Below are 24,592 nucleotides of genomic sequence, written 5' to 3' on the forward strand. Positions count from 1 at the left end.
ATTCATAAAGAATTCTGCATTTGTTTGGTCCAAATGATATATTTGACACTTTCAGAAGTCATGCTATTTTGCTACAAATATGTGTTCTACACATATTTGTTCAAGTTTTGTTCTATTTTTATTTCCCTCCAAAATGCTACATTTTGGAGGGAGACGTTTACGAAACGCATTTAAGCAACTTGCCCTAAGAAGGGTACAATGAGTAATAAACAGTTAATTAATAAACCTTTATCTTCTAAAAGCCCACTATTTCTTGTCTCGAGACCAACGCGGCAACATTTATAATAAAACAAGACAAATCTAAAGTTTTTAGTTTATTATGTTAATTTTCTTTCTTGAGTTTAGATTTTTGTAACACAGCTTGTCCCGGTATCGCTCATGGGATTCAGCTCTTTACGGACTATAGTTTTTGTGAATAAATTTTCGTTTTCTAAGTTTTCAGCTTCAGTCTCATTCAACGACATTCCTAACAAGACAAATCTTAATTTATAAATTTGTATAAAAATCGATTATAATGATTAAAAAAAAGTAGAAAAGAAAGACCCCATTTAAATGAGCAATAAACTTTGGAAGGTTTTAGAATAGAAAAAACGTTGTTTCATAAAAAATTAATTTTTAGATTTAATTAATGCCAATTGCATATACGATAGCATACCAATATATTTGTAGATTAAATAACGTAATGAAACCAAAGACTTCTAATTTGTTTTTAATGCTGTTTTTTGCTTATAACTCAGTAGAAGATAACTTATTTTATTGTCTGTCACGTTATCAGTAAAAGTGTTATAGTAAATAGTCTCTTAGGGTCATAATTTTTTTAACGTGTATCATGAGATGAAGTAGAAAATCACACAATCTAAAACACACTAGCAATTCTATGTTTTTAAACATAAAAGAACATTAAGATATTACATTATTGTTATTTTGCTTTTAATACATCATTGTAATTCTTAAAATAAATTTTATACTATAATTTATGAAATTGGGCCATTAAGGACTAACTAAAGAACATTAATAAATCTTGTTTTATCATATTACATATTATATTTGTTGTAACATGTGAAACAAGTACTGTCTTGTTACAAACGCCAGACAGTTTTAGTCATCTTAAACCAGTTATGTTCTATTAACTTAACGTATGTTTCACTGGAAACTAGTTAAGAAAACTGATTCTAATAATTATGCAATTTAATATAGACATATCTTCGAAACTCAACAATATTAATTTTTTTACTGTTATCGCAAATTTTCAAATAAATTGTCACCGTTCAGACCGGACGCCCGTTCGGACTGGACGCCGGGGGTAAAAAATTAAAAAAAAATCTCTTCAGTCAGGGGCGAACCAGAAAATAAGAACAAATAAATGTTCGTCTTTAAGACAGCTCAAATTTTGTCTCGATTTTTTGAGGGGTAAATTTTTGTTTTTTTTTTATAATAATGGGAGGGAATAATGAAAAAAAGGAGAAAAATAAAATAAACAAAATTTTTAGTACTTTATTCATTACCAAGCAACCTTAGATCTCTAGTACTTATTTCTTCTATTATAATGCCATTATTATCTTCTTTGCATAATTTTACTTTATTAAATTGAATTATGTCTGTTAAAATATAGACTTCAGCATCTAAATGTTCATAAAGAGAATGTCTTCGGGTATTTACGTTGTTGTCCAAATAAGGTCTTATAAGGACTCTATCTCCTATTTTATGTTCAAAAAATCCTATTTCTCATTATTAGTTTTTTTTTCAATACACAAAAATAAAAAAAGAGTAACATTTTATAAAACATAATTATAATTCCCATATTCGCAACAGGAACGCATAAACTAGTTTAACCTAAAAATTACAAATAAATAACAGCGATTTTTTTGTATTATTTTTTTAACCATATAAAGTAAACATTTTCCCCTGCGTCCGGTCCGAACGGATATTTTTTACTCTTCTTAAGTATGCATTTCCCCTGGCGTCCAGTCCGAACGGATATTTTTTACCCTTCTTAAGTAAGCATTTTCCCCGGCGTCCAGTCCGAGCGGGCGTCCAATCCGAACGGTGACATAAATTATAAGATATCGACGTACAAAGCAAAAATTAGTATTATATATTTATGAATATCCCATATTTTGTCCTGTATGTTACTATCACTTCAAGGTTTTTTAATTACAAGTAAGTATCTATTACAATTATATTTTTGTTATAAAATATATGTACACTCTATAACTATGTATAAGGAAATTCCATGCATTATTTTTTTATTATATTCTTTTATATTAAGTCTTTGCGTCGAATTATATAGATACTGATTTTTCTTTAAAATAAGGAATATATTATGTAGGGTTTAGAACCCTTAATAAATAAATGGTTAACATGGCGAACACAAGGATGAACAGGGAAACAAGAGAGTCCCGTAGTCAAGAGGCTAGAACATTAGAGAAAGAGGCAATTAGGATAGATAAGAGACTAAAGTTAATATTGAAAGTTGAGAAAGTTGAGTGGAAAGATGTTATGGATTTGGCATCTGCGAACTTGCAGGATTATATTTTTGAAAATTTTTGTGACGGAAGGAGCAGTTGGGAGGAAATTTATAAAGGCTTACAAAAAGGAGCAGAATTTGAGAGAGAGTCAGAAGAAAGACAAGAAATGATTAAAGAGATTATGGATAAAGTGTTGAAAGAGTTTAGGGAAGAAAGAAAAGAAAATCTTAGGATGTATAGGAAAAGAAGAGAAATCAGAGAAACTACAAAATGTTTTATATGTAAGAAAGTAGGGCATTACGCTAGAGAATGTCATGAAAGTGTAGCTGGTAGGGAAAAATATAAAATTAAAAAGGAACAAGTTTTACAGAAAGAACCAATTATCAACAATGAATGGAAAAGATGTAAAACAGTAAATAAGTTAGAAAATTTAATTGAAAAGTATCCGGAAGTTTTTAAAGAATCAGAAGAAAAGATAAAATATCTCACAGGAGAGAAGTGTCCAATAAATACTAAGCAAGGTGAAAAGGTTGTGAAAAGAGGGCAGAATGTGCCATACTACCTTAGGGTGAAATTTGAGGAGTACTTGAATAAGTTGGAAAATAGAGGGGTTATAAGACGTTCCAAAAGTGAGTGGAGGAGTCCAATAAGAGCACTTGAAAAACCAAATGGGGACGTAAGATTGGTAAGCAATTTGATGGCGTTAAACGATTTGGTTGACAAGGACCCGTACTCATTACCGTTAATTAAGGATATTATGAGAGCCACACAGGGGTCAAAAGTATTTACGGTTATCGACTTAAAAGAAGGGTTTTATCATATTGAGATTGAGGAGCACCATAAGCACAAAACAGCATTTGAAGTGAATGGTCGAGTATACGAATGGAATAGTATGGTTATGGGGTTTAAGAATTCGCCTCATATAATGCAGAGAGTAATGAACAGAGTTTTAGATGAATTCAGAAGTAAAGGCGTGGAAGTATATATGGATGATATAGTTATTCATGGTAAAGACGTAAGAGTGCATGACGAGTTACTAGAGAGGGTAATTAAAAAGTTTAAAGAGTGTGGGTTGAGAATAAACCAAACAAAGATACAATACAAAAAAGATGAGGTGATGTTGCTGGGAGTAACAATTAATGGGGAGGTCATGGGACCGAATGAGATTAAAAAGCAGGAGACATTGGAATATAGAAAACCTGAGAATGTTAGAGAGTTAAGAAGATTTTTAGGACTAACTGGTTGGTTTAGAGACTTTATTCCCAACTATGCGTATAGAACAGTAAGGCTTACTGAGGCTTTAAAGAAAGATGTTAAGTGGAATTGGACGGAGGATATGGAAAGAGCTTTTGAGGATATTAAGCAAGGCTTGAGAGATATGAAAAAGTTGAAGATTCCGGACGGAAAAAAGCTATTTAGAGTAAGAACTGATGCGTGTGATACGGGGATCGGAGCAATTCTATTACAAGAAAATAAAGAGGGTGAGTGGATTCCGATACAATGGGCATCGAAAATGTTGACTCCTACCGAGCGAAGATATACGATAAGTGAGAAGGAGATGTTGGCGGTGTTTTTTGGAATAAAGAAGTTTGAAAGTGATTTGAGAGGAAGGAAATTTCATTTGATGACGGATCATAAAGCATTAGCAGAGATCAGAAATAAGCCATACTTCAATAATAACAGAATAAACAGATGGGTAGAACAGATACAAGAGTTTGACTTTACAATAGAGTATGTGAAAGGGGAGTTGATGACAGATGCAGATGCGTTAAGCAGGCAGTATGATCAGGTAGAAGTTTCGGATGAACAAAAAGAAAAGGACAACAAGAGAAAAGAAGTGATCGAAAAACAAATTTTGGGAAAAAGGCAGAAACATATTAAAGAAAAGGACGGTAAACAGTATTGGGAATTTTCCACAGGTGAGGTGAAAGAGATATTGAGCCTAGATAGTAGAGAACATGAAATAACAAGAGTACATGAGGAGTTAAACCATAGAGGTGTCAAAGGCACTTATTATAACATTAAACAAAGATGGTATTGGCCTGGTATGAAAGATCATATTAATAAGGTAATTAAGAATTGTGAAATATGTGGGATTAACAATAGGAAAAACACAGGAGGATGTGATTTCGTAGTAACTAGAAAGAAATTGGAGAAAGTGGCGTTGGATTTAATGGACATAGGTGGAGAGAATAGGTATGTGTTACTGGGTATTGATTACTTTACTAGAAGGTTGTGGGGTTCGAATTTGAGATGTAAAGAGAGTAGTGAAGTTATAGAGGTATTACAAAAGTGGATAAGGGAAGATGGATTTCCAGAGGAATATGTGACAGACAACGGAAAAGAGTTTGTAAGTAATAGATTTAAAGAATGGTGTAGTATTAATGATATTAAACATAGGAAAGTGGGCTTAGAAGCTCATAGGAGTAATGGTAGAATCGAGAGATGCATCAGAACTATAAGAGAGACATTGATAAAGCAAAATGATGGGAATATTTCTGAAAAGATAGAAAGAGCAATCAAAGGATATATAAGTGCTTAACATAATTGGGGTTTAATATTATTACTGATTATAACATCCCCCCTCCAGACGGTTAGTCTCCTTCAACATACTTTAAATCCCCTACACCCTTAAGATCATAATGCCTTTTTTTCACCAACCTTCCATTCTCTAATCTCACTATATATGAATCCCCTGGACATAGCTCAATCACTCTTCCCATGTCTAAAAATCGACCCTTACTATACTTACTACATCCCTTTAAATTCTCATTCTTGGCAACCCTAACTATCTGGTTCCTTTTGAACTTTTCTCTAAACCAACTTTTGAACTGTTGCGCATACTTTCCCTCTGGACTATTCTCCATACTAACATTTCCTGTATTATCGGTTAAAGCTTCTACTGGCGTGCACTTAATACCAGCATGAAAACTTAAATTATATTTCTCAATAGCTTCATAAACCTTGTTCTCGAATTTCTCTTTTTGGCTCTTTAAAATACTATCTCTTACAGTTCTAATAATGCTTTCTACTCTTCCATTACTTCTGTGCGACTCAACGCTGACCTTTCTATGACTAATATCCAAATTTCTACATAGCTCGGTAACTTTTTCGTTGCAAAACTCTTTACCATTATCCGTAATGATTTCCTCTGGTTTTCTACCCTGTTTACACAAATCCTTGATAAATTCGGCAATTCCAGATGCGTGCTTGCTCTTCAATACTCTGCCCCATAATCTCCTTGTAAAGTAATCAACTGCCAAAACAATAAACGCTTTCTCATCCCTAAATTCTATTAAATCTAAGCCAACCTTCTCTAAATATCTTGTCGTGTTCACTAAATCAGTACCGCCACTCGTTTTTCTATTAAAAATCTGACAAGTCTCGCAATTCTTAAGGACCTTTTCGATCTGATCCTTAATTCCTGGCCAATAATACTGTTTCCTCAACTCATAATATACCGTTGTTCTGCTTCTGTGGCTCAAATTTACATGACAATCCATTATTAATCTCTCTCTGTCTTGTTCCAAAGGCATCTCGCCTTCTCTACCACTATCAAATACCCAGTATTCTTTACCTTCTACAATTTTTACATGCTTATTTCTTTTCCCTTCTTTTTGTCTATCACGGCGTGTTTCATTTCTCTTTTTCTTTGCATCTTTTTCTTTTGTATATACCCTACTTAGCGCATCGGCTACGACCATATTTTCTGGAGTTCTATATTCTATCACGAAATCAAATTCCTGAATCTTCTCGACCCATCTATTAATTCTAGCATTCTTAAAGTCGGGCTTGTTTCTTATTTCGCCCAACGCTTTATGATCAGTTTCTATTCTAAATTTCCTACCTCTTAATTCATATTCAAACTTTTTAACGCCCCAAAAAACTGCGTACATTTCTTTTTCTGATATACCATAATTAACTTCCGTAACGGTAAACTTCTTAGACGCCCACTGTACTGGCACCCATTCTCCTTGATTATTTTTCTGTAACAGTACTGCGCCCATGCCTACATTACTAGCGTCAGTCCTCAACAAAAATTCTTTATCATAGTCTGCTATTTGCAGCTTTCCTAGGCCTTTCAATACTTCTTTTAAATTATTAAACTCGTTTTTCATATCATCCGTCCACTTCCAATTATCATTCTTCCCTTTTAAACTATCTGTCAACCTAACTGTCAATCCAGCGTAATTCTTAATAAAATCTCTGAACCAACCCGTCATTCCTAAAAATCTTCTTACATCTGACACGCATGTTGGTATCGGAAACTCTAGGGCTTCATTTTTCTTTATCTCTGACGGTATTATATCTTCTCCATTTAAAGTGACTCCCAATAATTTAACTTCCCGTTGACAAAACTGAACTTTATTTGCATTCAGCTTCAAATTGTTTTCCTTCAGTCTATTTAATACCCTTTTCACTAATTGCTCGTGTTCTCCTATCGTTCGGCTGTACAACACAATATCGTCCATATACACCTCTACTCCTTTGCCTTTCATATCTCTAAAAATCCTATCCATAATTCTCTGCAATATCTGCGGGCTATTCTTATATCCCATAACCATAGAGTTCCATTCATAAACCTTGCCATTAAAATCAAACGCCGTCTTATGTTTATCCTCCTCCTCTATCTCAATACTATAGAAGGCCTCTTTTAAGTCGAAAACCGTCATATATTTTGCACCTTGTGTAGCTCTTACAACATCTCTTATGTTAGACAATCTATACTCGTCCTTTTGTACAATATCGTTCAATGCCATCAAATTACTAACCAGTCTTATCTCACCATTTGGCTTTCTGATTGACCTTATAGGATTCTCCAACTTGAATTTGACTCTCTTATCACTTTCCTTTTTAATAAATCTTCTAGATGTAGCTCTGTATCTTTTATCAACGCCTGCGGAACCATTTGTCCCTTTTTAAATACCTTCATACCCGCTTCAGTATTAATTTTACATTTTTCCAGTTTACAATATTTTATCTCCTCTTTTCCTAACTTAAAAACCTCTCCAAAACTCTTAGCATACTTATCTAAATTTAATCTGATTCTCTTACTCTCCTCTTTAACGGCATATTCTTTTTGATTTTTCTCAAATTTGACTCTAAGTCCTCTTTTTGATCTTCTAAAATCTCGCTCCTGACTTGACTCTGATTCACTACCTACTTCCATTTTGCAACTGTTATCCTTGTTATTCTTTTTATAATAATTATCTCTATTAATCTTCAGTCTGCATTCAAACACCCTATGCCCTTGTCTATCACAATAGAAGCATCACGGTACTCTCGATTTTTGTCTTGGTTGTTCTCTACTAATTTCTTCATTTATAGTCCTAGAAATAATTTTTCTCATTTCCTCATATATCTTTTCTTTTTCCTCTACTTCCTTAATCCTTAACAATAGCTTCTTCCTTATTCCTTCAATATTTTCTTCCTTTTTGATATTTCTCACAATAAAATCTTTTAAATCCATCGAAGCCAACTTGAACAGCTCACTCTTCCATTTCACTCTATCTACATCTCTCAAATCCAATTCATACAATATACGCTCTAACTCCTGTAACATCTTTCTGACCACTTGGCCACAGTCCTCTCTTGTGAACTCTTCTTTAGGTATCGCCCCCATATAAGTGCTTAACATAATTGGGGTTTAATATTATTACTGATTATAACAGGATATAATAATACACTACATACAGCAATAAAATGTACGCCGATGGAAGCGTGGAGAGATCAAACTGCTGAAGTTATAATTGAAAATGATGAAAATGGAAAATATGCTGGTCGGTTCAAGAGAAGACACAGAGAGACATTTACAGTAGGCCAAGAGGTAAGAATCGCTAGGAGAGAAAATTTAGGTACACGTGCGAAAACAGACAAGGGAAGATTCACGGGTCGCGGAAGGATCGTAGCTATAAGTGAAAATGATTCATATATTGTGAGACTACTGGATGGTAAAATTGTTAAAAAGAGGCATTATGATTTGAAAGAGATAAGGAAGAGTTGTTTAGAAGATGGAGAGACTACCCGTCTGGAGGGGGGATGTAGGGTTTAGAACCCTTAATAAATAAATGGTTAACATATTATAAAAAATGGTCAGTAATTTCTGTCCCTTTCTTGTTCCTTCTTTTTGATTTTATTTTTTTTTGAGGGGGGCAAAAAAAAAAAAAATAAAAATGAACAACCCAAAATGCGTATACTGTAAATATTTAAACTCTATTCGTAATTCTTTATACATAAGGAAAAACATACTCTTTGATGTAAAAGTTTTACGTTTTTGTTAGATCATTATAAATAAACCATTTATTTAATCATTTTACCTTGTATGTAATTAGCAATAAAGTTCCTGCGAAATTGTTAAGGGAATAGGTTCAATTGAGAAAAACAATCTGAAGCACAAACAGATTTCTATTCACTGATAAAATTCTACTTAATTTTAATTGTGTAGCTATATTGTATCAAACAATTTTTTTATTTCATTATAAGAATAACATTTATAAGCTTCCTTTAAAATTTACACAAAATATAAAAAATTAAATTTTTTAATGCATCTAATCTAACTGTTTAATATTCGTATTAAATTATCATGCAATTTAATCCCAGAATTGTCATTTAAAGCTTCAAAAAGAGCATTTTCTTTTAGAATAAGTCTCATATTTTTTAAACATTTTTCATATTTTGATTCTTCAACTGAAATATTTTGATATTTATTATCAAAGATGATTGTTAAAGTTTGTAATGCATATTCCATAGCATTATTTAAAATATTTTTATTTATATTTTCTCTTAGTCGTTTTAGATAAATCGTTTCCAATTCTTTTTTATATTCTAGTATTGAATCTTCTTGTATTTCCTTTTTCATTGGATATTCATTAAATTTCATATCGATAACTTTAATTACCTCGTTATTTAATATTTTTATGAAATTATTTACCACTTCCTCATCAAAAAATAATTCATTATAGGTATTTAAAGCATCTGACATGATTTTATTTAACTCGTCGTAGATTGTGGTTAAAAGTATTATTTGGTCAATTCTTTGCCTTTCGAAGGCTTTTAGATTTCTTTTCTGTTCATATTTTCTATCTTCCTCGATGTTTTCAAAGATATTTTTTTTTATAAATCTAATGCTTTTTTCTACTTCAAATTCATTTAAGCATAAGTTTGTGATAATTTCATCTTTTGTGTAATGCTCCTTACCCTTTTCAGAAATCAATGTTGTACTGATTGATTCTGTAAATAGCATATTAATTTTATTGATGTAATCTAAAATATCCTTTTTATGTTCTATAATTCTTCCAATGTGAGTTTTTATTTCTTTCAATATATCTATTATATCAATGTATTCATTTTCATAATTTTTCGTCTTGAGATGATCATTGATGTATTTTAAAGATTTTAAGATAGGTTCATCAGTTACATCATTTTCATTTAAAAATTCTTCTGCTTCTAGAATTAAAAGAATTTTCATTAAATACGATTCAGAGTCATTAAAACTCAATAAATAATCTAATAATTTTTTTGTAAGCTCATTCTTATCAATTTCTATTATGTTTTCAGTATATTCATTTATTCCCGTTATTATATCAAAATCTTCTTTTTCAATCGCTTTTATGAATAGTAGTAAATACGCAAATATTAATTTTAAAGGCGATTTTGGTCTATTTAAAAGTCCTAAAATGAGGAATTCAACCTTATTATATCTAAAAAACAATCTGTATAGAGATTCTACGACGTTATCTGCATCAATATCTTTTATATATTTTATTATCTTAATTTTTTTTTGAAATTTTGAATAAAAATTTTTATTACGATTAGATTTATTTTCAAAATTATATAAGTTTTCATGAAATCGAATATAATTGGGGCCTATTTCAATTTTAAATGTACCTTTAGAAACCAATTCGATTTTATCTAAATAACAATCTAAATTTTTACTGCAGAATCTTGTATTAAGATATTCAATATCAACGATTTTATATAATTTAGACAATACATAAAATATTTCTAGATTCATTTCATACATATTTTCTGTTTTTATCTCCATCGATTCCTCTATTTCTTTAGTATTTAACATAAAAAAGTAAAGTATCTTGTCTATAACGAGATATAAATTAAAATAATAAGCATCATCTTTTTTTATATAATGAGTATGTGATTTATGTATATCAATCTTGCCGTTTTTGTTGTAATTATATTTTTTTATGTCGGCAAATATTTTATTTATTGACATACAATTAGCACAAATGTTTTCATAAAAAATCTGGTTAATTCGGGGTGATACTCTTCTTTCATGATTGTCTTTTTGAATAGATTCAATGATTTCTTTGATAATGGGGTATTTTTCATATTGCGAAGCGTAATATAATAACACAAAGGAATTATTGTTTGGTGTTTTGAAGATCTCTATTAATTTACTTTCTATTTCTTCTGTTATATCTTTTATAGATTTATCAACATAATTAACATTTAGAGAAATACTTATATATTTATTGTTTTCATCATATAAAAGATCTTCAAAAGTAAAACTAATATGTTCCCTGACTTCCCATAAATAAATATTTATTTTGATATAATTTTTTTCATAATTAAACACAAAATAATCTCTTTCTTTTATTTTCATAGTGATATTGTCTTTTAATAAGTTAAAAATTGTTTCATTAGAGATCACAAAAGTCATAAACAACAATATTGTAGAGATATTCATGAGGGTAATGCTATAAAAAAATTTATATTTTTTTCTAAATTAAATAAAAAATAAGCACAGTTTTTTATACTTAAAAAACATTTTTTTTTCTGTTTTTTTTTCAAATTTAATTAAATGTTAAAAAGTGAATCAATGTTACTCAACTGCTTATGAATGTAAAACTTATGTTTAATTAATGGATTAACAAAACACTTGACAATTATAAAAATTAAATGTCAAAACCATCGATATCTATCAAAAACAATGTCAAATATCTTACTTGGAAAAATATTTGACATATCTAAAATGAATAACAAACTAATTAAATACACATATTATTGTATTGGTCATTACAGAAAAATTTCAATGATCATGTTTATTGAAAATTTGTGTTTTGCAAATCATTTAATTTTATACCTTTTTTATTTGCCCACAAACTAATTATATCTATGAAGATCTAAACTTCTACATTTTATTTTTAATTATTGAATTCAACAAGGTCTGCAGGAAACAGTTCATGCAATATGTTTCTTTTTAAGTCCGTAATTAAATATTAAATGGTCGATTCTTAAATTATATTTAACAATTAGAATATACATAGAGTCAAAACAAATTTCTTGTTTTTGCATAGAATAACAAATAAGACCCGTTTGTTTATACATTCGTTTACAATATTACTTGCAAATTTTATAATCACTGAATATTAAAATATGGTAAGAAAAATAATTATGTTAAAACATTTATTAGTTTTAGGGATGGTTCCACTTGCTTATTAAATCTTGAAAATTATAAGTCCGTATATCTTTGCTATTGTGGTTTTTACTTGTATATTGTATCGGATTTGTCTCAATCTCCATCTTCTTACTGGCCGAGATTTTTAGATTCTCAAAGAACTTCACTTTATCATCGAATAACATTTTAAAGTTCCTCACATCTTTTGTACTTTCGTCCTTCAGTGGTTCAACTTTAGTTTCATTGGGGTTGTCTGCCATACTAGTACTGAATAACCATTCTAAATTTGGAAGTATAAGTATCGTAGGTAATCTTATGTAACTCTGTAGTATTATAAAATTCAAACACATTTTTATTTGTTTTTAGCAAAAAAATATATATATTAAAAACAATGACTTCAATTTGTTTCATTCATATAAACAAAGTAAAACAAAACAGGTTAGAGCATTTAATAGTGCATTTAGGGGTAAAGAACAATTTTTTATTTTTTTGAGTCATTTTCATATACAATTTGATCTTCATAAACTATGAAATGAAATTTTACTTGATCATTGATTACTTTTTATATGTAAGAATATTCATTATATTAGTTTGTCTTGGTTAACTTCGATATTTTGCCTTAATTATTGTAAGGTAAGGTAATATGTAATAAAAATCGATAATCATAAATTACAATTTATTAATTGAAGTAACATATGATTTAAGGATAATCAATGCTTTTTATGTTTTGAAATTAAGACTGTTTAGTTCGAGCTAAATTTTTGAATTTTTTTTCTAATCAGAAGATCAAGATGAAGCTCCTAAAAAGCGACTCTGAGCGGATCATCGAAAATCAATTTCTTATGTCTTACCTTATGTTAAGAAAAAATAAATTTTGTATTATTACATTATTATCAAAAAATTATATATTTTTGATCAATCCTAGATAATTTTTATCAATAAATTTTAATATTTATCTTTTTTGCTTGATTTTTAAAAACACAAACAAATTAGTTTTTATAAATCTAAGAAACCCCTACTTTATTATTTTTTTTTTTCATATACAATAAATCTAGAGTGATTGTGCTGTAAAAATTAATTATGAACAAAGAATATTCAATACGCCTTAGATTTAAACTTTTCTAAACTTTTATAAGAATAAATATAACAATATATGATCATTATATTTCTGGTTTTGATTCAATAAACAAAAAAAAAAACAACGCTTTACAGTTTTTTTTCAAAACCTTTCAAATATCAAACAATACAAAGTTTTTTTTATGGTAGATTATATGTTTGTTAACTAAATTATAATTATTATGAGGACACTAATGTGAAAATTAAATTTAGTATTATCTTCTAAAGTTTCACATGAGTTAGTTGATAAATTAAATAATAAAAATGGTAGAATCGATTACACACGATTTTATTGTTTTTGACTTGATTGATACATTTATTTTTGTAAAATTATTCTCAATGTATCTGTCATTTAATATTTTCATTGTGGTCAATGTTAATAGAACACAGTTTATGCATTTAATAATTAATTACAGATGATTTTACGTATAATATAGTCTTAGTTTGTTTCTCGAATATTAAGGTAATTTTTAAGACATTTAATAAATTAAATTTAAAAATTTTATAAATCTATGTCTATGAAATTACGACCACGAACTTAGAAACTATAGCATATTTTAACACAAACTACATTTGTTTTTTATGAGATTTAAGTTTATTATACAGAATGTAACTACACATAAAAAGAAATGCGGATAAACAAGGTTTTCGTTTTATAATTCGTAAAAAAAATATATTCTGCTATTGTTTAGCAGTACTAACATAAATTTTGTCACACAATATTGTAAATATGTCATTTACGAAGACATTTTAAAGAATCTTTACGAAAGTCTTTAAGGCTACTTGAATGAAGTATTGAAAACATAACAGGCAAATAGTTAGAAGATGTTGCTATATTAAGGATGTTTTAACAGTGTAAAGCATATAAACTAACATGAAATTAGTTCTAATAATTATGAATTAGGAATATTTTATTTAGGTAAAAATTAAGTCGCGTTATTTTTTTATAATACTTCAAATAGATTGTATTATAAGACCTTAAGCTCGGAATTTCCTTATACTTGGTGATATAATGTTTTATATTTATAAAATTTTTAGATGTTTTATTTTTAACATATAGGCTGTCTTAGACGATCTATTTTAAATATTTATTATAACATAAAGCTCAAAGTGAAATGAAGCTGAAAAAGTGAAGTTGGAAAGTATTAATAATTCTACAGAAACCAAAGTCTGGGAATAGCTGAATCCTATGAGCGATGCCGGGAAAGATGTGCTATGAATTTCTAAGCTTTATGATAAATAACTCAATAAATCTTTTATAAATTTTAACATAAAGCTTGTAGCTTATTCATTGTTGTGCTGAGAATTTTTAGTTTTTTTTATTTTTTACCCCTCAATCTTCTCTACATTTTTAGAGACAAATCTTTGTAGGAAAATTAATCCTATACGCCAAAGTATTATGGTCTACATTTCTTGCTTTGCCTTATTACATTTTTTATATGTGCAGTCAAGAATATGCACACAATTTTTCTATGTTTAAGGAGCATGATCTTCCTTTAACATTATATTTGCGCTTTAAAATATAATTTAATCATATTTACCTTGTCTGTTTACATTTTCTTTCTCTCGTCAAATACGTTTTATTTTTTGACCCCGAATGAAGGAAATATTATTTACAGGGAAAATACAAATATATTCCTATGATGAACAAATCCCTACAAAAATGAAATGTGATGTAATAAAAGAAGGGGACTCGCTTATTATAAAATTAATAAACTTAACTGACGTCTTCTCTTTTTATATTTGTACCATAAATAATGATGATTTTTATATTTTAAAAAGGGAACAAGACTTAATTGTCGATTATCATAAATTTATAGAAATAATTATCAAATTATTTCATATGGTACAAAATAACTCACTTTCGGCATATTTTCTAGATTTAAAATTTATGTTTGTAGAAAAAAATGAATTCAGGAATATTATAAAATTAGAACTAAAATTTAAAGAACCAACAGATTTAGACTATAAATCATACATAGGCGACTTTATAAATAGGTTAGAAAATGATAATATTAAACTTATAAAAGAAAATAGTTTACTAAAAGATTATAATAATAATACTCTACATAGAAAAATAAGAAATTTAGAAGAAAATCAAAATGCACATATAAACAAAATTAACATGTTAAACAAACAAACTGACGAATATAAATATAAATTAGAAAAAACTACATTAGAAATGAAAAATTTAAATAATCAAGTTTACGAATTAGAAAGAGAAAATACAAAATTAAAACTAGAAAATGATTCTAATATGAAAATCAGAGAAGATTTTTCAAATTTAAATTTAAAAAATAAAAATTTAGAAAAAGATTTAGAAGTAGCAAATGAGATAATAAAAAAAATTAGATCTGAAAATTTAGAATATAAAAATAAAATAGAAGAAATAGAAAATAATATAAAAAAGAGACATGATGAAGTAGAAAAATATGAGAATAATTTAGAAGAAATAAAAAAGAAAAATAAAATTACAGAAGAAAAATATAAAAAATTTCAAAAAGAAAATAAAGAAATAAAAAATAGAATTAAAGAGTTAGAAGTAGAAAATCAAGCATTAATAAGGAAATTAGAGAATGCTCAGAGTGTATTTAATCATTTTTCAAATAATAAAGAAATCAAAGAAAAATATAGTAGTGATAGTATTAGTGAATATTCTATACATCCTGAGGAGAAACCTTAAGAAAATATCAAATAAATATTTTAAGAATGTATTTAATCTTTTAAGAACCCAACAATAAATAATTGCGGATTTATCTAATCTTTTGAGAACACAACAGTAAAATGCTTATGAATGTCCTTACAAATTTTTAAAATATTTTAAGAATAACTTAAAATTAAATTTTGTATTTAAAAAAAATTGCAAATTTATGCTGGTCTATCTTTGGACAGAAGGAAGTAATAAAAACAAAGAAGTCATTAATTTAGAATAGTAATTGAACATGTGCAATAATATTGTAAATGACTAAAGTCAGCTTTAGCTATGACATCATTATATGAGGGGTTATTTGAAATTATTTTTTTATCTTACTTTTAACTTACAATTATCTTTATACATCTATTAATATTGAGATTTACTAAAATATGACATTAATTGTTTTAAACTTGGCCCCATAGACTTAAAATTATGAAATAAGGTAAGTCAAAATAAACATATTTAGAAATTACGACCAAGTAATATTAAACCTTGCTTGATTTAGAGGAATGTATAAAAAGACTGTGGATCATTTAGCTACCAAGTGTAATCAAAAACATAATGATAAAATTTATCTTTCATCTCTTACTACGTATTAAATAAGGGCTAAAAACATGATTTCATTTTATCATGATCCCATGCAAATTAAGGCAAACAACAAAATCTGACATAATATTATGATCGACAGGGTAGGCAATATAATTGTATAATGTATAAGACATTTATACAGTAAAGCTCAAAAACCAAGATTTATTGCAATAGCAGAGGATAAAAACCGAAAATAGTTAGAATAAACAATATTTAGTGAATCTCAAATTGTAAAAAAATGCAGACCATATTTTTTTAATATTTTCAAAAATATGACAACAATCAATTATATTTAAAACGTCCAATTAATTTATTTTTATTTGATTTATGATCTTTATAAATTCCATTTTGTTGATCAACCTTTTGTTGTAAAACAAATATACAAATTCTAGTCTATCTTCTCTTGTAATGTGTCTTTCTATAAATTTCAATAAAAAATCGTGTAATGATTTTTCATTCCTTAAAATTTCATTATTCCATTTCATCATTATTTTTTTATACGGACTCTCTATTTCTTTACAAAGATGATTACCTAAATATTCACTTAAAATTTCTGGTGGATTTTTTTGGTATTTAATGATTTTCCCTCTACTGTAATTTTTAGAAAAAAAATTATATTTCTCCAGTAGGCTTTTATTATTTAATTTATTATCGTCATCCATATCATTTATATTATCCTTATTTTTCTTCTTAATTATAGTTGTTTTATTATCTAAATCGTATAATTTTATTTTATTATTTTGTATATTTAAATGTCGGTTGGTTTTTTCAATTACTTTATATTTAATTGTTAAAAGTTCGTTATCGTCTTCTATTTCGATTTTATTCCCATTTACTAATTCACATCCTGTAAAAAATATTTTAAAAATCTTTTTTGTTCTTTTAGAATACAAATAAAAATATAAAAATGTAGACTCAGTACAATTCTGAATTACAAAAGTCAAGTCTATTCTGCCCATCTTTCCCTTCTTCATATTATAAGTCATAGTTTTATAAAAACTATTTGTTGTGTAACCAATAAGTCTAAATTCTTTATATTTCTTACTAGAACATGTGATAAGTTTAAATTTTACAATACAACAAGTAGGCAAACAAGGAAAATCGACTTTTCCTTTAAAATGCACTGACTTTTTAATATTTCTATATAAAAATGGAGGATTAATCTTCATTTTATTCGAAAAATATGTCTCATCCATGGGGGATGAAAAAAATATTTTATATGATAATTAAAAACTGAAAAATTATTATTATAAAACTTATTAATTAAATAACTGTCACATTTAATTTAGCGCTTTTTTTCTATTTTAGACCAGTAAAGTAAAAGTTCTTTAAATTGGAAATTTCTACATCCAATATTCGTATATTTATAATTTTCAGAACTTTGTTTGTTTATTAGATTTGCTCGTTCTGTTATATATTCTTTTTGTGGTTTTTTATTAGTTTTTTCTTTTTGTGCTGTTTTATTGTTAGTTATGTGAGGTAATTTACTATCTGATCCAGGATATTCAATATGTTTTAATCCTTTGTTTATATCTAATTGAGTTATGGTGTTGTATGAGACATGATGTTTCTTACGTAGTACATATGAAAATACTTTATTTTTATTAGATAATGTCTCATAAAAATCTATAAGGTATTTAATGGATCTTAATTTAAAAGATCCTCCTTCTATTTTACTCAAGATTATTTCATTATTTATATTATTATCTTTCATTAATTAAGGGATAGATTTTTAATATCAATAAATATAAATTAAATAAATAAAAAATTTAATTACGAAGTTTCTATTTTTTATTTAATTATAGTTGTTTGATGTAAATTATATTTTTAAGAAGTAAAAATTAAAATTTAATTTAGATCGTATCGTATAATTTTATGATATTTAATATCAAATTAAAAATTACAACAAAAAAAATATTATTGGTATTATTATATAATTTTTTGATAAAGATATGCATAGTGTATGAACTTCAATACTTTTTATCTTGTAAATTATACCAATGAGTTCCTTTATGATTTATAGTTAGAAAGGGGTTGACATGAAACACTTTGGGTTTTCATTTGGACTCTTAGTTCATTCAGTATGATTGTTTAGAGAAGTTTCTGATTTTACATAGTATATATAAGTACAATTCTATTAACGTTTCAAGAATTATATAAGCGATATATATATTTCTCATTTTTTAATGACAACTATATATTTATGAACTATGATTATAACTTGCAATAATGATTTATTTTGACATATCCGTTAAGATGCTACATTTTTTTGTAAGTTGACACATTTAATATAGATATGAAAAAAGAAAATGCCTCAAAAGACTACGAACATAATCGATACATTGCTGTAAGAAATATTATAGAGACGACTAATTAACAAAAAAGGCAAAAAGTTTATATTAGATTTTAAATATAGACTTTAAACAAATTACTCGCTCTAATCAAATCTCAAACTAATTTTTATTTAGTATTTTGTTATACAAATTTACTATAAATTATTTTTAATATTGCTAGAACATTACTAAGGATAGATAAATTTGTTAAAAACATCATTTTTTAAAACTCACTCGTAATTTTACATCTAACTCTCTGGAATTCTAGAGTGATGCTTATGAAAGTATTCTTGCAGGCCATCGATCAATATAAGCTTGATTTTGATGATAAATTTTACGCACCCCTATGTTTAACGATTAGTACTTAGTGACTATACAATCATGTTGGACATATCTATAGTTATTTTGGTTTTACATGGATTATCATGCCAATTTATAGCCAAATGTTTCCTATGTAATTATTCCAAATTTACAACCGAAGTTTGGCAATCGATGCAACGTCTAGTTCTACTATCAAAAAAATTTTATTGCATTATACATAACTACTCATCATGATTCTTTCTATTCTTATACACTTTTATTAATATAATTTCCATTGAATTCTAATCACGCTATCTCAAATTGGTATCAGTGTGCGAGCGGTGTTCATAAAGGCTTAGTTTGACACCAACAGCACTAATATTGTAGATATAATGTCTTAGAGTTATCACACAGTCTATATAAAGTTTATAGATAAATAATAAAGTATATGACATTAAGTGAGACTATATATTGTCGTAAAGTTTTAGGAGTAATAAACACGTTGGTTGTTATGAGAAATATCCGTAGATATATTGCAAACAAAATCCTATAGGAGAACTCTGTCGAATAAGAATATTAAAAAACAATATAAAACAATTAAACTAGAATCACTATATTTTATTATAACGTGTCGCGAATACAACTACAAGTACAGCGAACCTTTCTAAAGCAGACTATTGGCTTTAATTCCAGTATGTACAACCAATTTTAAATATAATTTTATTTTAAAATGATATTTATATACTTAGACTTCTTAGATAGAGGCTCTTTTCATCATAGATGAGGTTTGTTGAAATAATATATAGATAATCCGAGATTTAATTTGTTATGATGACGTGAAAGTGAATATATAAACATAATAAATATATCTGAATACTGCAATTACTCAATAAAAAACAACATTTAGAAAATTATCTAAACGTTTTGTAATCCAATTAAATCGTTTTAAAATATATTCTTTAATATCATAAATAATAAGATAAATGGTTATAAGTATAATCGCTTAAACAATAAAAATCAATCTACAAATTAAAAATCAAAGAATATATTTCAACGAAAACAATTCGATATTTGGCTATTATTAGCAATATCTTCATCTTTTTTTGTATCAAATGTATTTATTTTATGGAGTAAACATCGAAATCTCTTGCGTGATTTGGAATCATCATTTCATTTGTTCGTTTAATTTTTGATTAAATTTCTTATTTCGTGAATTAAATTTGCATTTCAATCGCGTTTATATTGGCATCTTTATCATCAATTAATTTAGTGTCTTCGTCATTAATGGCAATAGTATCTTCATCATCAATAACTCTAGTCGTGTTTTTTGTTTCATTTGTATCTTCTTTGTGGTCAGTTTAACTAAACTCTATACATGGTTCCCCGTTGCAAGATTTACGTTAATGAATTACATTATATTTGATTGTCCATCATTATAATAATTTCACCTCTTTTGTGTGTTGACAAAATATTTTTTTTTTTAAAGAAATATATATTAAGTTATATTTAATGCATATAGTTGATGTTTCAACTCTTCATTATTAAAAGTACTAAATTCAGATTTTATAAAAATTTTTACACAAAATAATTGGTACTTAATTGTTAGAGATACGCGAAGTTCGACAAATGAATTTTCTTTTGAAAGATTCATCGTCTAACACAAGAGCAGCAATTATTTGGCGCTGATTATGTACATCATATAAATATAAAGTACTACAAACAATTCCAATATAAACTATAAAATCAACATATATAAAAGGGTGTTTTTTGTCCCACATTAAGATTTTTATAACAAATACTAGCATTCTAAAGTCATTTATATGAGCTATCAAAATTGATTCATTGTTTATGATACAGAAAGTAAAATTTTATTACAAAATATTATTTGCACAACGACGAAACAAAAAATATAAATATTAAGTAAACCTCCAAAAATATAAAATAACAACTATTTTGTCTCTCTTAAATTTGTATTAATATTATTAAAGTGAATATATGTTGAAATTTACCATATATTAAAATTCATCAAAATAATAAAACTGTGTGAGTATAATACATATCCTGGTTATATATATAATATAATGATTCTGCAATATAAATAAAAATATGAGTTATTTAACATCTTATAACAGAGACAGTTCGAATTGTTTGTGAATTCTAAAAAAGTTTCAAAATAGCGACACTTATGTTGGTAAAGTGTCGATATAATTCTGATAACTTTTGATTTTTATTTTTTATAAGCAAAGACATTGGGGGAAACGAAACATTGATAAGCATATATCGATATTGTTTTTTCATAAATGAGACTATGAGAATTTATTTAAACAACAGTCTTCCTTGTAAAAGGGGGACAATGGAGAATGTTCAGACTGCAAATTACACAAGGCAGGGGATTATCGTCAATTATATATATATTATATTTAGCATATAATGAAAAATTTATTATCGGGTCGAATGATATGGTTACTAATATTTCACACTATAAATTAAGTTCTATTATTTTATTCACTTTCAATTTTCTCACCACTAATGACATCAATACTATCGCACTCTTAAGCAACCCTGATCACTTATATATCACAAGCCACTATGCTCATATTGGAATTATTATCGTAAATTTCAGTTACTTTTATGTTTCTCATACTCTTTCTAAGCTAAAACGGCCAACATATATTTACATCAATTTATTTCTTTGTTGTTACTTTTAATAGATTATATCCGTTCGGTTAGATAGTTCTTACGTCGTTCCCGGGTTTTTACTTTTTTTTCTGTCAATCGCTTTAACAATTAAAGCAAGAAATTCCTACATACCATCTAAAAAATTTGATGCCGTTTTGAGACAATACAGAAATTATATAAAAAAGAAACGGGATTAATCATTAGAAGTTAAATTGTTGTTTTTAATATCAATGAACCAACCCAATATGGTCATTTTATCATACTTTTATGATTTTTCTGTAATGATCTTAAAACAGGACAATACTTGTTTATTTTTTGAATTTTCCAAATACAAAACGACAATATAAAATTGTAAATACCATTTTTTATGCAATTATAATAGTTTGTTACCAATTAAATTGATTTTAATTTTTATTAAGGACGTCTTTATATGGAATTTGTTTTTTTTTGGACACATTACGCCGTAAAAAATATTATAAAAATATTGAAATTTTTTATTTGATCAGATATATTGTTTATGATGCAAACAAAAAATAACGTGCATAGAAATGGAAATAAAAAATAAAATAGTACTCGTAGAAAAAGAAGAATTGTTATTCTCTGTTGGATAATCATGAGAAGTACTTTTTGATTCATTGTTTTTAGTATCAGATTCGCTTGAATTTATATCATGAAAGTCTTGTTTCTCGGATTGTTCTGTTATCATGGTATTGTATGAATCTTCTAATAACATAACTTCTGTATTTTCAATTTTATCAATTACATTAGTATTTTCTTTCTCGGATTTTAGTACCTTGTTAAGTGCTTTCAAAGATTCTGCTTTTTTGGCCAATTTGACTGAACACCAGACTTTGTTCTTAATGTTAAGATCTACATTATTGTATATTACTTTATGATAATGTCCATAATTTATAATAACTTCACCTCTTTTGTGTGTTGACAAAATGTTACTATTATAAAAGAAAATGGTATTATTTTGAATATAATGAACACAAAGTTGCTGTTTCAAGTCTTCATTATCGAAAGTACTAAATCCGATTTCTTCATTAAAATTTTTACAATGAAATAATTGGTACTTAGTTGTTGGAGATACGCGAAGTTCGACAAATGAATTTTCTTTTACTGCAGATTCATCGTCTAACACAAGAATAGCAATGGTTTGGGGTTGATTATGTACATTATATAAATATAAAGTACTAAAAACCATTTTAATATGAACTAGAAAAATCAACATATATATATTAAGGGTGAAATTTTATTATAAAATATAAAAAACATGATGTGTTTTTTATTAAATTTGCACTTGTTCCTGTTAAAACTTGACATAAAAGATCTAGTGTCATTTGGTAAATCCACGTCGACCTTCAGAATTCAAAAAATAATGATTTTTGACATTAATTACAGACAAATGAAATATTTGACATTTTTTAATATACAGATAATTTTTTTAAACGTGTGTGCAGCACATATTTCTGCATTTTTTGTTATTTTTTATTTCCATCAAAATGCACCATTTTAGTGTGAACAATTTACTAAAGTATTGAAACAAATTACGTAAAAATGGTAATATTATTAATCAACAGCTTTAAAATAAGAACTATTGGCTAAAACAGCAATAGTGTAAAAAACATGGGGGTCCAAATTTTTAAAAAATTGCCCCTTTTTTAAAAAAGAAAGTGAATGCTGAGTAAGGAAGAAATTGAAAATTTTTACGAACGTCTACTAAACAAGAATATAAGCAGAAATGTACAATGTTTTGTTGGAATACATCTAGAGTATCTAACGAAACGGCTTATTTGAGATGCAAGTTTCCCAAATGAAGGCTCGGATTTTTCAATTTGGAATAATACTTTATTTTCAAATAGTAAGATAGATCATCTTATTATTTGAAAATTTTTAATCTTAGGATATTGGGACTTTAAATAGCGCATATTTCTAAAATTTTGGACTGTAATATTCAAAATGTAAGTTATACACTTGAGAAATTATATAAATTAAAAATTTTAAGAAATATTTAAATAAGACAAAACAAATAGGAGGTGAAAATATTATAGTGGAGATCGATGAAAGCAAAATAGGTAAGAATAAATACCACAGCGGAAGATTGGTCAAAGGTTTTTGGTGTTTCGGGATGGTAGAAAAACAGTAGAAAAGAAGATAATCTTTGTCATAATAAATAAAAGAAACAAGGATACATTGCTGCCAATCTTATTTAAGCATGTAAATTTAAAATCCATCATTCATTCCGATATGTGGAAGGCATATATGACTTTAAAAAGCCATTATGCGGACCATAGAACTGTTAATCACAGTCAAACATTTAGAAATAATGAAACAGGTGTCCACACAAACACCATCGATTGGAATTAGAGATCTTTGAAAGCCTCTCTTCCCAATAGGTGTAAGAACATAGGAACTTTCAGAAATCTATTTAACTTTGTATATGATTAAAAGAAATGAGAGTCAAGACACCTTTGAAACATTATTAAAATTGTGTTTTTGATATATTTTACCTATTTTAATGTTTATTTAATTACATTTTATTTTTTTTCTGAAATTTTCTCTTCCCTTCCTTTTTTAAAAAAGGGCAATTTTTTAAAAATTTTGATCCCCCATGGCTTTTACACTAATGCTGTTTTTAGCCATTTTATTGATAGTGATATTTAAAAAAATTTAGAATAATTTTTAGACAATTTCTTTAATCAAATATACAATTATTTACAACTTGTAAAACCATAAATGGTCCCAATTTCTGCCCTTTTTTACTCTTAATTTCTTGAATTTCATTTTAAGGGTAGAAAAATAAAAAAGAACGGCCCTCCAATTATGGGTTGATAATACTTCTTTTTTAAAATATCAAATAGATGATTATAATTATATTTATTATGCATTATCTAAAATTTTTATTAATAAACAATTAAAAAGAATAATATTTTTCATAAAAACTTATTCATATTCAAGTCAAAAGATCTTTAAAAAAACCAAAGACATCTTCTTT

The 24,592-nt window shown here is 27.1% G+C and overlaps 7 protein-coding genes across 9 annotated transcripts; 2 read left to right on the top strand and 5 right to left on the bottom strand.

Moving 5' to 3' along the window:
* Positions 1-8,181: 8,181 nt before the first annotated feature.
* On the top strand, positions 8,182-8,520 carry VNE69_02219 (integrase catalytic domain-containing protein; the record flags this gene model as incomplete). Its single annotated transcript, XM_065472771.1, has 1 exon — positions 8,182-8,520. The coding sequence occupies one exon, from the start codon at positions 8,182-8,184 to the stop codon at positions 8,518-8,520; it is 339 nt and encodes a 112-aa protein (XP_065328843.1).
* A 501-nt stretch (positions 8,521-9,021) lies between these two features.
* Positions 9,022-11,172, bottom strand: VNE69_02220 (uncharacterized protein; the record flags this gene model as incomplete). 3 transcript variants are annotated; one of them, XM_065472774.1, is made up of 2 exons in its annotated part: positions 9,022-10,236; positions 10,278-10,313. In XM_065472774.1, 2 exons carry the CDS (start codon positions 10,311-10,313, stop codon positions 9,022-9,024), a joined length of 1,251 nt encoding a protein of 416 aa, XP_065328845.1. The 3 variants fall into 3 exon arrangements, with proteins under 3 accessions (XP_065328845.1, XP_065328844.1, XP_065328846.1); XM_065472773.1 differs by having other exon boundaries at positions 9,022-11,172; XM_065472772.1 differs by lacking the exon at positions 10,278-10,313 and having other exon boundaries at positions 9,022-9,936.
* A 728-nt stretch (positions 11,173-11,900) lies between these two features.
* VNE69_02221 (uncharacterized protein) lies at positions 11,901-12,233 on the bottom strand (the record flags this gene model as incomplete). Its single annotated transcript, XM_065472775.1, has 1 exon — positions 11,901-12,233. The coding sequence occupies one exon, from the start codon at positions 12,231-12,233 to the stop codon at positions 11,901-11,903; it is 333 nt and encodes a 110-aa protein (XP_065328847.1).
* Positions 12,234-14,596: 2,363 nt separating this feature from the next.
* VNE69_02222 (spindle assembly abnormal 6-like protein) lies at positions 14,597-15,682 on the top strand (the record flags this gene model as incomplete). The annotated part of the gene is made up of 1 exon (XM_065472776.1): positions 14,597-15,682. The coding sequence occupies one exon, from the start codon at positions 14,597-14,599 to the stop codon at positions 15,680-15,682; it is 1,086 nt and encodes a 361-aa protein (XP_065328848.1).
* A 905-nt stretch (positions 15,683-16,587) lies between these two features.
* VNE69_02223 (uncharacterized protein) lies at positions 16,588-17,478 on the bottom strand (the record flags this gene model as incomplete). The annotated part of the gene is made up of 1 exon (XM_065472777.1): positions 16,588-17,478. One exon carries the CDS (start codon positions 17,476-17,478, stop codon positions 16,588-16,590), a length of 891 nt encoding a protein of 296 aa, XP_065328849.1.
* Positions 17,479-17,567: 89 nt separating this feature from the next.
* VNE69_02224 (uncharacterized protein) lies at positions 17,568-17,996 on the bottom strand (the record flags this gene model as incomplete). The annotated part of the gene is made up of 1 exon (XM_065472778.1): positions 17,568-17,996. The coding sequence occupies one exon, from the start codon at positions 17,994-17,996 to the stop codon at positions 17,568-17,570; it is 429 nt and encodes a 142-aa protein (XP_065328850.1).
* A 2,133-nt stretch (positions 17,997-20,129) lies between these two features.
* On the bottom strand, positions 20,130-22,801 carry VNE69_02225 (uncharacterized protein; the record flags this gene model as incomplete). The annotated part of the gene is made up of 2 exons (XM_065472779.1): positions 20,130-20,260; positions 22,168-22,801. 2 exons carry the CDS (start codon positions 22,799-22,801, stop codon positions 20,130-20,132), a joined length of 765 nt encoding a protein of 254 aa, XP_065328851.1.
* Positions 22,802-24,592: the final 1,791 nt, after the last annotated feature.

This window comes from Vairimorpha necatrix, chromosome 2, assembly GCF_036630325.1.
Source record: "Vairimorpha necatrix chromosome 2, complete sequence".
Lineage (NCBI taxonomy): Eukaryota > Fungi > Microsporidia > Nosematidae > Vairimorpha > Vairimorpha necatrix.